At 41.5% G+C, this 14,355-nt stretch overlaps 1 protein-coding gene across 4 annotated transcripts in view; it reads right to left on the bottom strand.

Annotated features, from left to right (window-relative positions):
* Positions 1-956: 956 nt before the first annotated feature.
* Positions 957-14,355, bottom strand: part of ADGRL4 (adhesion G protein-coupled receptor L4) — a 119,973-nt gene continuing 106,574 nt past the window's right edge. For 3 of the 4 annotated variants that reach the window (XM_028142497.2, XM_028142494.2, XM_054721134.1), the window contains 3 exons: positions 3,821-3,912; positions 1,464-1,632; positions 957-1,103 (listed from right to left, as the gene is read on the bottom strand). In XM_028142497.2, coding sequence (XP_027998298.2) covers positions 1,041-1,103; positions 1,464-1,632; positions 3,821-3,912 — 324 coding nt within the window. In that variant the 3' untranslated portion in view covers positions 957-1,040. The remainder of the gene's footprint in view (positions 1,104-1,463; positions 1,633-3,820; positions 3,913-14,355) is intronic. The other variant, XM_054721133.1, reaches the window with a different exon arrangement.

Here is a 14,355-nt window from a genome sequence, read left to right on the forward strand (position 1 = left end):
TTATGAATACTTCCCTATTTACAATGCCCTTTTAAAAACAGTAAGTTAAAAGGGAATATTGCAATGTAAACTATAATATTTTTGAAATTAAACAAATAAGGAACTCAAATATACCAGTCTAATGAGATACAATATTTTTCACTACACTGAAGGTCATAGAATAGAAAGCTTCAGCTTTATGTACAAGTATGAACAATACTGTATTTTGACACATTTGTGCATTACTGATTATGCATTTGAAGTTACAATCTGTGAAGTAAGTATAGAAATAGCATATGCCTCATTCTAATGTTAACGTAAAAACAGAACAGAAATGTGTGTTTTCTTTCTTTTGTGAAGCTGTGCAGTTTTTAGAAATATTGGAAAAGAAAATGAATATAACAAATACAGGTGCAAGTTATTTTTATTTTATTTTTTAGGTGCAAGTTATTTTGGTAGAAATTTATGTTCAGAACAATTCAAGAAACAGTAAGATGTGTTTATTCAATTCTTTATTTTATCTCTATAATTTCTCATGTAGTTTACAAAAAAAACCCAAGTTCATTCAAAATACATTCCATTGTTATGACAGTCATTCCCTTTCTACTATTTTATATTCTGCTCCTTTATTCTCCTATGTTCCACTTTCTGTAACAGAGCTCATTACCGAGGTGATAGGGGACTAGTTTTAAAGTCAACATGAGTCATAAAATATCAAGCCAGTGGTTTCCTTCAGGACATTCATATATTTCTTGTGTTAGAAAGAAAATCTATCCTTGGGCGCAGTGATATCACTCCTGAGAAACCAATTACTTTCCAAATATCTGTAATACTATTTTTGACATAACTAACTAAGTCATGTAGTGAAGCATACTGTAGCTACATGGTACATAATTTCACCTCTTATTATATTCAGTTCCTACACTGTAAACAGAAAAACTGACTTAAAATATTTGATTATCTAGTAATTTATAATTAGTTTGAGTCATTTTCATGCATTGGCCATCCACAGCTTGGCTTTTTAGTATGGTGTAGCAATAATTGTCCATAGTTTCCTCTGTTTACCTTAAACATCCAAAACAACAAGGGACATTTTTGAACAACCTATAATATTCTTCCTGGATCTAAAGAAAAGCAAAAGGGAAGAGAGAAATATTAAATATAATTTCAACAATCATATCAAATTATTTTCAAATCACATTACATTGTTATGTTTTCTAAATTATTAATGCCTTCTAATTATCTATGAGAATATGCTCAAATGAAGGCAAGCTATATTTATATTCCTAGTAGCAAGTTTATAAAAAGCATATTTTTCTGAGAACAGGTAGGTGTTCTGATTCTTTTTTATACTAAAATGTACTGCATTTGGGCAATAAAGGCACAAGTCATGCCTTTATTGAGAATAAGGATTTTTATCGATTTGGTAACTGATGCTATATGAATATATATCATAGAGTTGACCAATATAACAAATTGCTTACCTTTCTAGATAAAACACACAGGAATAAGAAAATGAACATTCCTTGGAAGGCATTGCTGATGGTGAAGAGGTAAGCTGTCACCACTGATGCGTGTACAACATGAAGGACCCCAAAGACCCAGGTGGTGCCAAGAAGGAACAGGAGAGCAAGGGCTCCTCTGGCACAAGACCTAGAACATGTTTGAAATGACCCAGTTCAGAAAGTTATGTGTACTCGTCTCCCCAGGTTCCTCAAATTATGTGGGAAACTAGTTTGTGGTATAAGTGAGAAATCTTTTGCAAAAACCAATAACAATTTTGAAATTGACAAACTCTGCACAGTTACATGGGAAAGCCTTGAGAGCATGCTACTGCACTGTGGCAAGGATGGGCTTCCAAAATCAAGGTAGCATTATTAAAATATACCATTTTTCAAGGAATTTTCTTAATCGTAAAAATATTTTTATCTGGTGTAATGCAGTGTGTGTGCTTTGATTTCATATCTAATGTTGCAGTAATTCCCAAAGGTAACACATATATTTGTTAGGAAATATTTTCTTTAAGAAATCTTAAAAAGTGTACCATGCAAATTGTGGTCAGCACATATTCCTGACATCAAAGAAAACTTTCCTTTCCGGTTTAGTAAAATATAAAATTAGATTTTATTTTATTGCTTTTCTAATACCATTACCTCCAAATAAATTCATGTCAAAATACTAATTTCTTAAAAATTATAAAATAACTAGTAGCCCATTTGCAGGAAGAATCCTGCAATCGGCCGCTGTGCCCGCCCAGTTCCGGCCCTCCCCGCTCCTCCCCGCCCCGCCCGGGCTTTCCCTCTGGCAGCCACCTTGCTTTCCGCTTTTCCTCCCTCTTCCTTCTAAGTCAGTGATGGACAACCTTTTGAGCTTGGTGTGTCAAACTTCGCCAAAAAACTGAGCATAACTGAGATAGTGTGTCACTTTGAGGGAAAAACATTATTTCGCAAATGTTTCATCCTCAGGAGCAGCAAATGTTTCATCCTTGGCATGTGGCCACCTTAGCGGCCGCGTGTCGTCAGAAATGGCTACGCGTATCAGTGCTGACACGCATGTCATAGGTTCGCCATCACTGTTCTAAGTTGTCTTCAGTCTTCACTCCTCCCTCCCTCAGTGTATGCAAATCAACCGCCATCTTTGTTGGGTAATTTGCATACTCATCCTGATTGGCTGATGGGCGTGGCTTTGGCTGGTGGGCGTGGCTTGGGTGTAGTGCAGGTGCGGTCAATTTGCATTTTTTTTTTTTTTTTTTTAGGTAGGATGCATGACCATACTCATTCTTACTTATTTTTAGCCTTTATACCATGACTTTTGGTAAAGCACTATTCAATCCTGCTCATGGCCTTAAGAATGAGGCAACTAATGATGACTTTTTCATTTCTTTCTAGTTTAAGCATTCTTTATGCAGAAGATGTTTTAGCAGTGTACTTCCTAAAATTAAAACCAGTACACTATGTGAAACTATGAATGGTGAGTAGTAAAAGAAAGTAATCAATCTAACATTTGCTAAATGCTAACTATAAATCTTGTGCAAGGTAATGAAACTACATTAGTGTTTCCAAGCAACCCAAACATCAGTTATGTCTACTGTTCACTATAATACAGTTCCTCATGTTGTGGTGACCCCCAACCATAAAATTATTTTTGTTGCTACTTCATAACTGTAATTTTGCTACTGTTAATGAATTGTAATGTAAATATCTGTGTTTTCCGATGGTCTTAGCCGACCCACAGGTTGAGAAGCGCTGCTGTAGAGCCTAAGACCATCGGAAAACACAGATATTTACATTACAATTCATTAACAGTAGCAAAATTACAGTTATGAAGTAGCAACAAAAATAATTTTATGCTTGGGGGTCACCACAACATGAGGGACTGTATTAAAGGGTTGCGGCATTAGAAAGGTTGAGAACCACTGCACTAAAGTTTTCCTTAAACAAACTTTTTTTCACACTCTTAATAAATCAATGTTAAAGAGAGGGGTTAAAGGAAAAATCATGGCCACATGTAAACTAGGAAACACAAGGAAGAAACTCAGTTATGAAGCTTTGAGAAGTGTTTTGCAAAACAAATCACTAAGGCCCACTTTTTCTTAAAATGGTCATTGTCTTTTCTTTCAAAGAGAAGTATGCTTGAAAAGATTGTTTTACTTACCATTTGATATGTGGTTATTGTAGGCTTATTAAACATACTAAATGCTACTTAGCAATAAGTACTTGAAGTGTAGAGAAAAGGAAGCATGAAAAATCATTCAAAATTTGTCCTTTCAAAACTTATTTGTTCCTTAAGTTACTAAAGCTTTTAATTACACACACAAAAGTAGACTTAAAGGAACATTTACCTTATGTTCTCATAGCAACTAACTTCTGGTTTCAACCCTGCAGTGTGACGAAAAACTTTGTATATGATAAATCCAAAAGCCAAGAGATTAACCTGAGAAAATAAATTAATTTCAAAGGAGATCATTTTCATAGTAAATTATATGCATATAAAGGAAATAAACAAATAGTAAAGATTTCATATGATCAGAAACAATTAAATCGTGGCATTTTTATGTGCATTACAAAGTATAAACACTCTGATGCATTTAGCCAAAACAAATCTGTGGTTGATTTTTACAATATCACTGAAAATTGTTAGTACACATGGTAATTAGTACAATTTACCAAATTGGACTAAGTAACCTGTTCAAGAAACTTCATATTTAATTATCACATCTATAGATTGATGAGTATCGTCTGCTGCCTATATTATGATCAATATACATATTCAGATAAATTTTGGTTTGAAAAACTTTATGAGCACTTGAGAAATCAAATATTTGTTCATTAAATTGTGTTTTGTTTCTTTAAGGAGACATGTTAGTGGTAATTCTGTCAACCCTTTAAATGAAAAGAGAAATTGGAAGGAAATTAGAAAACTCAACAAAACACTTCCAATTTCTATTGCTAGAAAATATCTGAATGTACTTTCTTTTATATAGTTCATCTAGCTATCTGTTTTAATATTTATGTTGCGATTTGATTTCCCTAGATTTAACTTCAGAAACTTTAAAATTTTAATAAATGAAATGTTTGTTTGAAGGCATATATACATTTTGTTGATAAACATTTAGCATTCCTATATTTTTGGAAACCTGTAAGTCATATTTAAAGTATCAGAGGTCTAATTGAGATAGATATTTTAAATGAATATCTATATTAATATGAGCATATTAATAAATTTTAAATATTAAATATTATAGAAATAATTTGTATATGAATCCTTTATTAAATAAATTTTATTAATCCAAACAGATTTTCAAAAGCCATTAGCAAAGTGCAATATTTTAATAGCAAAGTGCAATATTTTAATTTTCAGTTAATTTTTACACGAGTATTCAAGAGCTCATAGTTATGGAAAGATTCTGTTCCATATTTTAGGGCATTTTATATTGCTTCTCAAAATAAAATTTAATAATTATTGTTATAAAAAGCAGTTTTATGTAATGGTTCAGATAATTTTATGTTGTCACTTCTCCATGGAGAAGTCCTTGAGAGAAATAAGGTTTAATCCCTTTTTCCTGCTTCCAAATATTTATTACTTCTAATTATATGATTAATTAATTCTAATTATATTAATGCTTCCATACAAAGAAAAAAAACTTTAGCAACTGCAGAGAGAAGATAAAATATATTTAATAAATTTAGTTGACAGTTTCATCTAATTGTATACTCAAATAACTAATTGAAATGACAATTTAATTTTATAAATAATCTTTACTACTTATGAAAAAGAGATGTATCATATTTTCTAGGTTTCTATACCTATCGCTTTGTAAAATAAATTTGGAAACAATGGCTATATTTAGTTTTATAAATATAACAATTTTTTAAATAATAAAAATGTTAAAATTTTGTTAGTATAAATAATATACTCAACACATTATTGGTTTAAAAATCTTCAAATAACTTTTATAAGATGTTTATATTGAACTTACCTCAACAAAGGAAGAGATATAATGTAAAACAACTTTAAATGATAAAAAATATCCTCTAATGCATCATTTTTCCAGGAGTTAATTTATAATAGTCATTAAATAAAGTTCTTAAACTCCTGTTTTTAATAAAATATATTTAAAAAATAGTTGCTCATAATGCTATGGTTTCTCAGAAGTGCAGATACATTTTGGACATGTTCTTCTACATCATATGGTAAAGAATAGAAATGGAACATTCTCTATAGGTGATCCCATTCTGAAAAGTACATTTTTTTTTCTGTACAAAAGGAAAAATATTTACATACTTGTAAAACCAGTTGCTGCTGGACAAGTAGGAGACTAATTCCTATTCCATAAACTCATATTTTTCCAATTGTAAGAGAAAACAGGTTAAACATGTTTATCAAAAGGTATTATGGTTTTATGAAATGAAAATAATCACACATTGATTGTGTTATCCAGCAACATTGATAATAATATAAATATATGGAACTTTTTATTTTCATTTTTAAAGGGTCTATTGAGTGTCTGGTATAGTGGTGAGGGCTGGTACATATTAATGAACAAAATAGACATTGTCCTTTGTTCTCATAAACTTATTAAGAAGAAGATAGTAAAGAATCATACAAATACTTATAATTCTACAAATTGTGATAAGTACTATTAAGTCACAAATTTAGACTGTTAAGAGTGGCAAGATGGGGCTGGATTAGAAAGAAGATTTAGGAAGTACCTCTCTTAAGATTTAGCATTTAAACTAGTACCTGATCAATTATAATGCATTAGCAGATCAAGAATGAGGGGAGAAATACATTCTATGAAAATAGAAAAAAGCAAAGAGGAACGAGAGAGTTGAGAATGTGGTGTGCCTTTAAGTAATTCACAAGAGTGGCTAGGGTGTAGTAAACACAGAGAAGCGTCCCATGAAGTGAGGTGGGCCAGGTAGATAGAGATAGTTCTTGAATTTTTGCAAAAGTTTTTATTAATTATTTTACTCAGTAATCACACAAAAAGTAATGTAGGGCTTTTCCTCAAGGAACTCACAGCATAATGGAGAAGATTAACAGTCAATAGGAAAGTTCAATACTATTTAGTAAGTGCATGCAGTTGTTTGCATTGCAAAGAATACAGGTGAAAACACCCTCATGTTTTGATTTCTAAGCCAATCTTAAATGACCAGAACCAAAGAATTGCTAAACAGAGAAAATAAATGAGCACTTTGGATCACAGCCATTGGACCTACCTATGTACACTCATTTCCCAGGTGATCACATCCTGTGACTCAAAATACTATCCTTAGGTCCTGTCTGACTTCACCACTCAGAAATCTAATAGGCATTCTGGATTAAAATGTCAAAACCCAAACTGGTATTCTTTCTTCAAGGAACTTATTTTTGCTGCAATCTTGCCTGCCTCAAAAACAAAACAAAACAAAACAAAAACAAAAAACAAAAAATAAAAAAAGCAAAAAGTTATCTCATCTTTCTAGCAGATCAGGCATATTTATCAGCCAACCCTTCACCTCTATCTTCAATTCCTATTTAGGATATCTCTACCACTCACCATCTTCACAAGTCCTACCCTAGAAAGGGCCACCATCGTGCCTCCCTGGGCTATTAGAAAAGCCTTTTAATCAGTCTCCCCTTCTAGCTTGCTTTCCTACAGTCCCTTCTCATGACAGAAGACAGATCTCTTTAAAATGTAAGTTAGACCATTTCTCTATTCAGAACCCTGGAATGGCTTTCCATCTCAGAGTTAGACCTGAAGATTTCACAATGGCCCCTGAAAGGATATAACTCTTCCCTCAAGTCCTACTCCACCTTTTGATCATGTCACATTGGATTTTTTGTCCTTCCTCCAGCACACCGAGCATGCCTTGAGGGTGACTGTACTTGCTGGGCGCTCAGATATTCTCCTAGCTAATTCCCTCACTACCTCTGCTTAAATGCTGCTTGTCCACATACTGCCTCCCAGTATACTTTTATGAAAATTTGGAACACAAATAATAAATCAGACCTGAGATCAGTTTCATGGAAATGTAGAGAATGATCGTATTTTTTACCATGTGAACAATGCTGATTCTGTATGCCAACATGTCCTTCCCTTGCCTTCGTCACTGGCAAACTGACAAAGACTTTCCTCCACTAAATATTTGTTAGTTTCCTCTGAGCCCTCTTCTAGGCCTTAACCTACAGCTTCAGTACCCATCCTTGCACAGTCCAGTTTTGGTAAGAATCCTGATAAGTCAGCTTAAAGAGGATCCTCCTACTCTTGATATCTAATCAAATTCCTCATCCCCCAGCCTTGATATCTGATCATCTTGACCTGTCTTTCAGTAAGAATCTTGTTAAAGTAAGTGTATAGCAAGAATTCTCCCTAACCTTGATATATCCTCTTAGTAATTTTTCACCCACCAATCTCAAACTCCCAACACACAACCTGTTTCTTGGCGATAATCCCCAGATATCTTTATTGTATTCAGAGTTGAAATGAATTTGTCTCCCTTATTTTGACAGTCTTGACACCCATCACAATAGTCCCAAATAAAGTCTTCCTTACCATTTTAATAAATATTAGAGTAGTATTTCTTTAACAAAACTCAAAGTTAACATCAAGTTATAATATTCAGTATATATATACTAGAGGCCCGGTGCATGAAATTCGGGCATGGGGATGTGTGTCCCTCAGCCCAGCCTGCACCCTCTCCAATCGGGGACCCCTCAAGGGATGTTCAACTGCCCATTTAGTTGGACATCCCTCTCACAATCCAGGACTGCTGGCTCCTAACTGCTCGCCTGCCTGTCTTCCTGATTGCCCCTAACCGCTTCTGCCTGCCAGCCTGATCACCCCTAGCCACCCCCCTGCCAGCCTGATTGATGCCTAACTGTCCTCCCCTGCAGGCCTGGGTCCCCCCCCAACTGCCCTTCCCTGCAGGCCTGGTCGCCCACAACTTCCCTCCTCTGTCAGCCTGGTCACCCCTAACTGCCCTTCCCTGCAGGCTTGATTGCCCCCAACTACCCTCCCTTGCAAGTCTGGTCCCTCCCAACTGTCCTCCCCTGCTGGCCATCTTGTGGCAGCCATCGTGTGTCCACATGGGGGCAGCCATCTTTGACCACATGGGGGCAGCCATCTTGTGTGTTGGAGTGACAGTCAATTTGCATATTACTCTTTTATTAGATAGGATATATCCTATACAATAAAAGTTTAATATGTTAATTGTCCAGTTGTCCGTTCAACCAATCAAAGCATAATATGCTAATGATACGCTAAGACTGCTCAACAGCTCACTATGACATGCACTGACCACCAGGGGGCAGAAGATCTGACTGGTAGGTTAGCTTTCTGCTGGGGTCCGACCAATCCGGACTGAGCGAGATGGGCTGGACATGCCCTGGAGCCCTCTCTTGGTCCCTCCCCCGCCGCCCAACTTCCCTGGCCCCAATCATGCACCAGTGGGGTGCCTTGGCCTGTCTTGTACCCTCTCACAATCTGGGACACCTTGGGGGATGTTGGAGATTTGGTTTCAGCCCAATGGCGGAACGACCAGTCACTATGATACGCACTAGCCACCAGGGGGCAGACGCTCAACACAGGAGCTGCCCCTGGTGGTCAGTGCACTAAAACAGGGGGAGTGCCCCTCAGACAGAAGCAGGGCTCACAGCTGGCAAGTGCAGCGGCAGCGCTAAAGTTGTCCGACTGCTGGCATGGGAAGCAGGCTTAAGCCATTAGTAAGACATCCCCTGAGGGCTGCCAGTCTGCTAGAGGGCACAGGAATTTCATGCACCAGGCCTCCAGTATATATACCGGTGGGGTCCCTTGGGGTAGCCTGCAGAGATCAGGCCCCAGCTCGCACACCCAGCCTCGCAGCCCTGCAGCCTCACCTGGCACCCCACCTTGACCTGGCAACTCCTGCTCACCTGCTCCACCATCCCACCATGGTCCTGCTCTTGTCAGGGCCCATCGGGGCCGGCAGCACCTCCACTGCTGCTCACTACCAGCACAGAGTCACCAAAACCCAACATGTTCCATGCTGCCCCCTGGTGGTCAGCACACGTCATAGTGACCAGTTGAATTCCTGATTGAACGGCCACCAGAGGGGACAATTTGCATATTAGGATTTTATTATACAGGATAGGATGCTAGTTTAAGTCCCTTTTATAACATATTTTTAAAATGTAAATAAAGAATTAATATCACCTAAATGCACATGGCCTTACTTACTTAGAGGTAGAAATTAAGTTGAAAGTCTGCATTTTACATGGTATGGAAACGTCTTTTTTTGGTGGGGCGATGTGTTATGAAATAAGTATGAATGGTCTGATATGAAATAAAAACAAAAGTTCAAAATAAAATTATATAGAATTAAAATTATTTCTGATAAGAAATAGTTTACAATTGTTTCAGAAGTAAGGACTTTGAGAATAGAGAAATATCTGCATTTTAGGTTAAATAGTTGGAAAAATACTATAAGCACTATGCTATAGGCAAAAGTTACATCACTGATAACTGACTTGAATGTATAATTTTTAGAAATATTTGAAAATCATTAATACTAACCTTAAGAAAACGGTGCCTTTAAAATTATTTCCACTTTTGCTCATTAGTGTATACATACATGTGCTAGTTTTATTAGTTGTGATTCCCTTATTTATCTCTAGGTGTTAATGCCACAAAAGCACAGGAGCTAATTAATGAGTTGCAAATGAACAAAGTCATTCATTATCATCTTTGTCTCAATTTAAAAAAAACAGTTACAGCTTGTCAACTAGGAGTTCATAATACTCTTCCAGGAATAAACAAGACAAGGACATTACATGGCAAACACAAGAACTCTGAAATTCATTGCTGCACTTTAGAATACAGAAGAGAATGAAAATAGCTGTGAAGAAAAAGTCATTCAAAGTCATGAAAAGTTAACCCCTGAGAATAAAAGTAATATTTTAAATTTAAAATCATTCCCCTTGCTTCATCTTAAGGATATTTATCTGTACAGAAATCTGTTCCTTAACTTCATTGACATATGTGGTTACTTCAAAGTTTGGCACACATGTTCTGATGTTTCAGAGTGCGATAAAATTTTTAAGTGCCTTATTTTTTTTAAACAAAAAATTTAAAGAGATGAGCCGGAGAGAACGGGAGCTAATTCTGAAAGATTTCGACCTACAGGTACATTCAACCCAAGGGCTTCACATTCAGACTTCAAAATGAAGCATCCCAATCAGTCATTTTTCTTTTCTTAGTCTTTTCCTCAATAATTGATGAAGCCATCTATATGCTGATGTCAGATCTCACCAAAAAGAATGAGACAATTTCTCTTACAGCACTTTTAGACCCAGGCTTTAATTTTTCATATATATCAAAAGGAATCTGGTTCATTTAAGAATGTGTCATGATCACAAGTACTGTGTCCTTTCAAGTAGTTTTATTGCCTTTAAATGAACTGGCTCAGGACAAATTTGTTTCTGCTAAGGACAAAAGGTGGGGTTTTTTTCTGGCCTTCTGAGAGACCATGTAAAAACATGGACTCGTTCTCAATCTCTAGACCTGTGCAGAAACAACTAAGTAGTTTTCAATTTAAGCTTTAAAATTAAATAAAATAATCTTTTAATTAAAAAAAATTCTGTACTAGCTAGATTGGAATCAAGTAGAGCTTTGTCTTCTGTCTGATTTCCTTTTTTTATTATTTCCCAATTAAAAGAATTCATGTAAATGCTTAGTTACAATGCAAATCACATCACACTCGAGTATGTATTAAGCAGAATAATGTCCAGTCTCCAAAAAATGTCCACACCTTAGTGTCTGGACCCTGTGAATATGGCAAAAGGAATTTTGCCGATTAAATTAAGGTTATGAACTTTGAGATAAAAAAGTCATCCGGCATCATCCTGTTGGGCCCAATGTAAACCTGTGAGCCCTTAAAGGCAATAGAGGAAGACAGAAGAGACTCTGTGAGATGCAGCACAATAGAAGGCAGGAGAGGAGAAACCAAGATGGCGGCATAGGTTAAACACCTAACCTGCAGCCGGGCACAACAATTTCAAAAATACAACTAGAGGTCAGAACGGACATCGTCCAGAACCACAGGAAAGTTGGTGGACTGAAATGCCCACAGCTGGGGGGAAGGAGAAGGCCACGGGGACAGTCGGGGAAGCCGTAAAAGCCTGAGGTATGGAAAAATGGGCGGAGACACGAGCACACGCGCCGGCGGGGAGGATGGAACCGGAGAGGAAGGGGCGGCTGATGACCTGGCCGGAGTTCACTGGCAGGAAGGAGATAAAGGCTCCGGAGTGCGCTGAGCACCGGCTCCGATTGCACTGAACCCCATTCCGGGCGAAACCCTGGGAAACTCACTCACTTTCGCAACTCCGCCGCCCCCGCAGGCCGCACGGCCCGGGACGCTGGGGACGCCGCCGCAGCGGCGGCGCCCGGAGCCCGGCGGCCTCCCAGCACCCGTCCCCGCCGCGCAGCCCCCGCGCGCCTGGTGCCGCGGGCCGCGCGCCCCGCACACCGGACGGAGGCCCGGGCGCCCTCTCCGTGCACCTCCCGGCGGCGCTAGACTTCAGTAGAGTTGACTGAATTCAAGGGATTAAGAAGTACAAATTGGGGGGACGCCGCGGCAGCGACGTCCGGAACGCGGCGAGGGCGGTGCCTGGAGCTCGGCGGCCGCCCAGCGCCCGTCCCAGCCGCGCGGCCCTCGCGCGCCTGGTTCCGCGGGACGCGCGCACCGTGCACCGGACGGAGGCCCGGGCGCCCTTTCCGTGCACCTCCCGGCGGCGCTAGACTTCAGTAGAGTTGACTGAAATGAAGGGATTAAGAAGTACAAATTGAGAAGTTTGAAAAAGATGGCGGCGGAGGTTAAAGGCTGTTCTGTTGCCTCGCACCCAGCGAAATCGGAGGGGATGAGGTGTGGAGGTGCGTGGGTCTGGCTGGTGGCGGGGGAAAGGGGCTTTTGTTCCAAACCTAGGGGAGATTAGCTCTCCATCACCCTGAAATCCATCTTCTGGCGAACCCCGGGAGACCCAGATGCCTGCGGGGAGAGGCGGGACTCTTGCGGAGGTGCGCCCAGCAATCAGTGTTTGCTGCGCTGGAGTGCGGAACGAGGGGACTTAGATACGTGGAAGGCAGAAGGACCAGACACACAGCCATCGCGGCTCGCCGCACCATGGCCTGTTGGCGCCCTGAGACCCTGCCCCGCCCTGGGACCCGCCCCGCACGTTTTGAAGACCTGCCCCGCAAGTCTTGCAGGCACACCTGCGCCCCAAGCAACGGCTTATGCATGTGGGTGGCCTGCCCTCTGGCAGCGGACCAGATGAACTGCTGTTCTAGTCGGACTGCTCCAGGGCCACTCAGACAGGAGGAAGAAACTACAGTTTTTGCTGTAATCCTTGCTGAGTGCCTAAGGCAGTAGCTGATCTACACCCCATTGGAGACCCAGAAACGAGGGCATCTAGTGGTCTGTGGGAGATGACACCAGATTTCAACCACGTGCATAAGGGACACATTCAACGGGAATATTCAGTGAGCGCCAAAGCTTTGCTGCACCAAGACCCGGCCCATAAACGTGTCTCCTGCACAGCAACTCTTCCTTTATAGACAAAGAGAGCCCCCCCAGTGACACCAACAACAATCAAGACTTAACTATACAAAGGAGGACCAAGATGGAGGCATAGGGCGGAAGCCTGATTGTTGCCTACCACAACAACTTTGAGACTACGACAAGAGAGCAGAGCAGACACCATCCAAGACCACCATAGGGCTGGCTGAGTAGATGCTCTACAACTAGAATAAAAGAGGGGTATGTGGGATGATGCTGATGCCGGTGACCCAAAGACCACACTTTAAGAACTACGGCTCAGGCGACACAAAAGAACTATGGCTCAGGCGATACAACAGCGGCCTGGAACGTGCTCGGCGCAGTTCCCCCGGCGGTCTCCGGCTGAGGGGACGGCTCCACTGGCAGCCAAGCACGGACAGACGAGCCCCTATGAGACATGGGGTGGGAGACTCCGCGCTTGCTGACCTCCGAGTCCGTCAAGAATCTCAACGCCCCGGAAGCGGCCAGGTGCGCATGCTCGGCGACCGGCCACCGATGCAGACCCAAGGGCCGACGCAGCGACGCCAGACCGGCCCACCGCCATGCACCGGGTGCACCGGAGCTTCGCCGAGCCGCCGCCCGACGAGTTCTGCAGCAGCCATACTGGAGCTCTGGAAGGATGGCCAGGGGAATTGCTGAGGGGGGATTGACCGGCAGGAATCGGGATCGGGAAGACGGGGCCCCGCTGAGACCCGGGTGCGGGCGGGGTTGCGCGCCTCTGGGCTCGGGTGTGGTCACACGCCTCTGGGTATAAGTGAGGCCTCACGTCCCTGGGTCTAGGTGAGGCCACATGCCCCTGGGTCCAGGTGAGGCCGGACTCCGGGTCCGGGTGAGGCCAAGTGCCCCTGGACCCGGATGACGCTGGATCCCGTGCCCGGGCGAGGCCAAGCGCCCCTGGGTCTGGGAGAGCCCACACACCCCTGGGTCCAGGCGAGACCATGTGTCCCTGGATCCGGGTGAGGCCGCGTGCACCTAGGCCCGGGTGAGGCCACGTGCCCCTGGGTCTGGGAGAGGCCAAGCGTCCCTGGGTCCGGGTGAGACCATGCATCCCTGGATCCGGATGAGGCCTCGTGCACCTAGGCCCGGGTGAGCCCAAGTGGCCCTGGGTCTGGGAGAGGCCAAGCGTCCCTGGGTCCGGGTGAGACCATGTGTCCCTGGATCCGGGTGAGGCCTCGTGCACCTAGGCCCGGGTGAGGCCACGTGCCCCTGGGTCTGGGAGAGGCCAAGCGTCCCTGGGTCCGGGTGAGACCATGCGTCCCTGGATCCGGATGAGGCCTCGTGCACCTAGGCCCGGGTGAGCCCA

Source organism: Eptesicus fuscus, chromosome 9 (assembly GCF_027574615.1).
Source record: "Eptesicus fuscus isolate TK198812 chromosome 9, DD_ASM_mEF_20220401, whole genome shotgun sequence".
Taxonomy (NCBI): domain Eukaryota; kingdom Metazoa; phylum Chordata; class Mammalia; order Chiroptera; family Vespertilionidae; genus Eptesicus; species Eptesicus fuscus.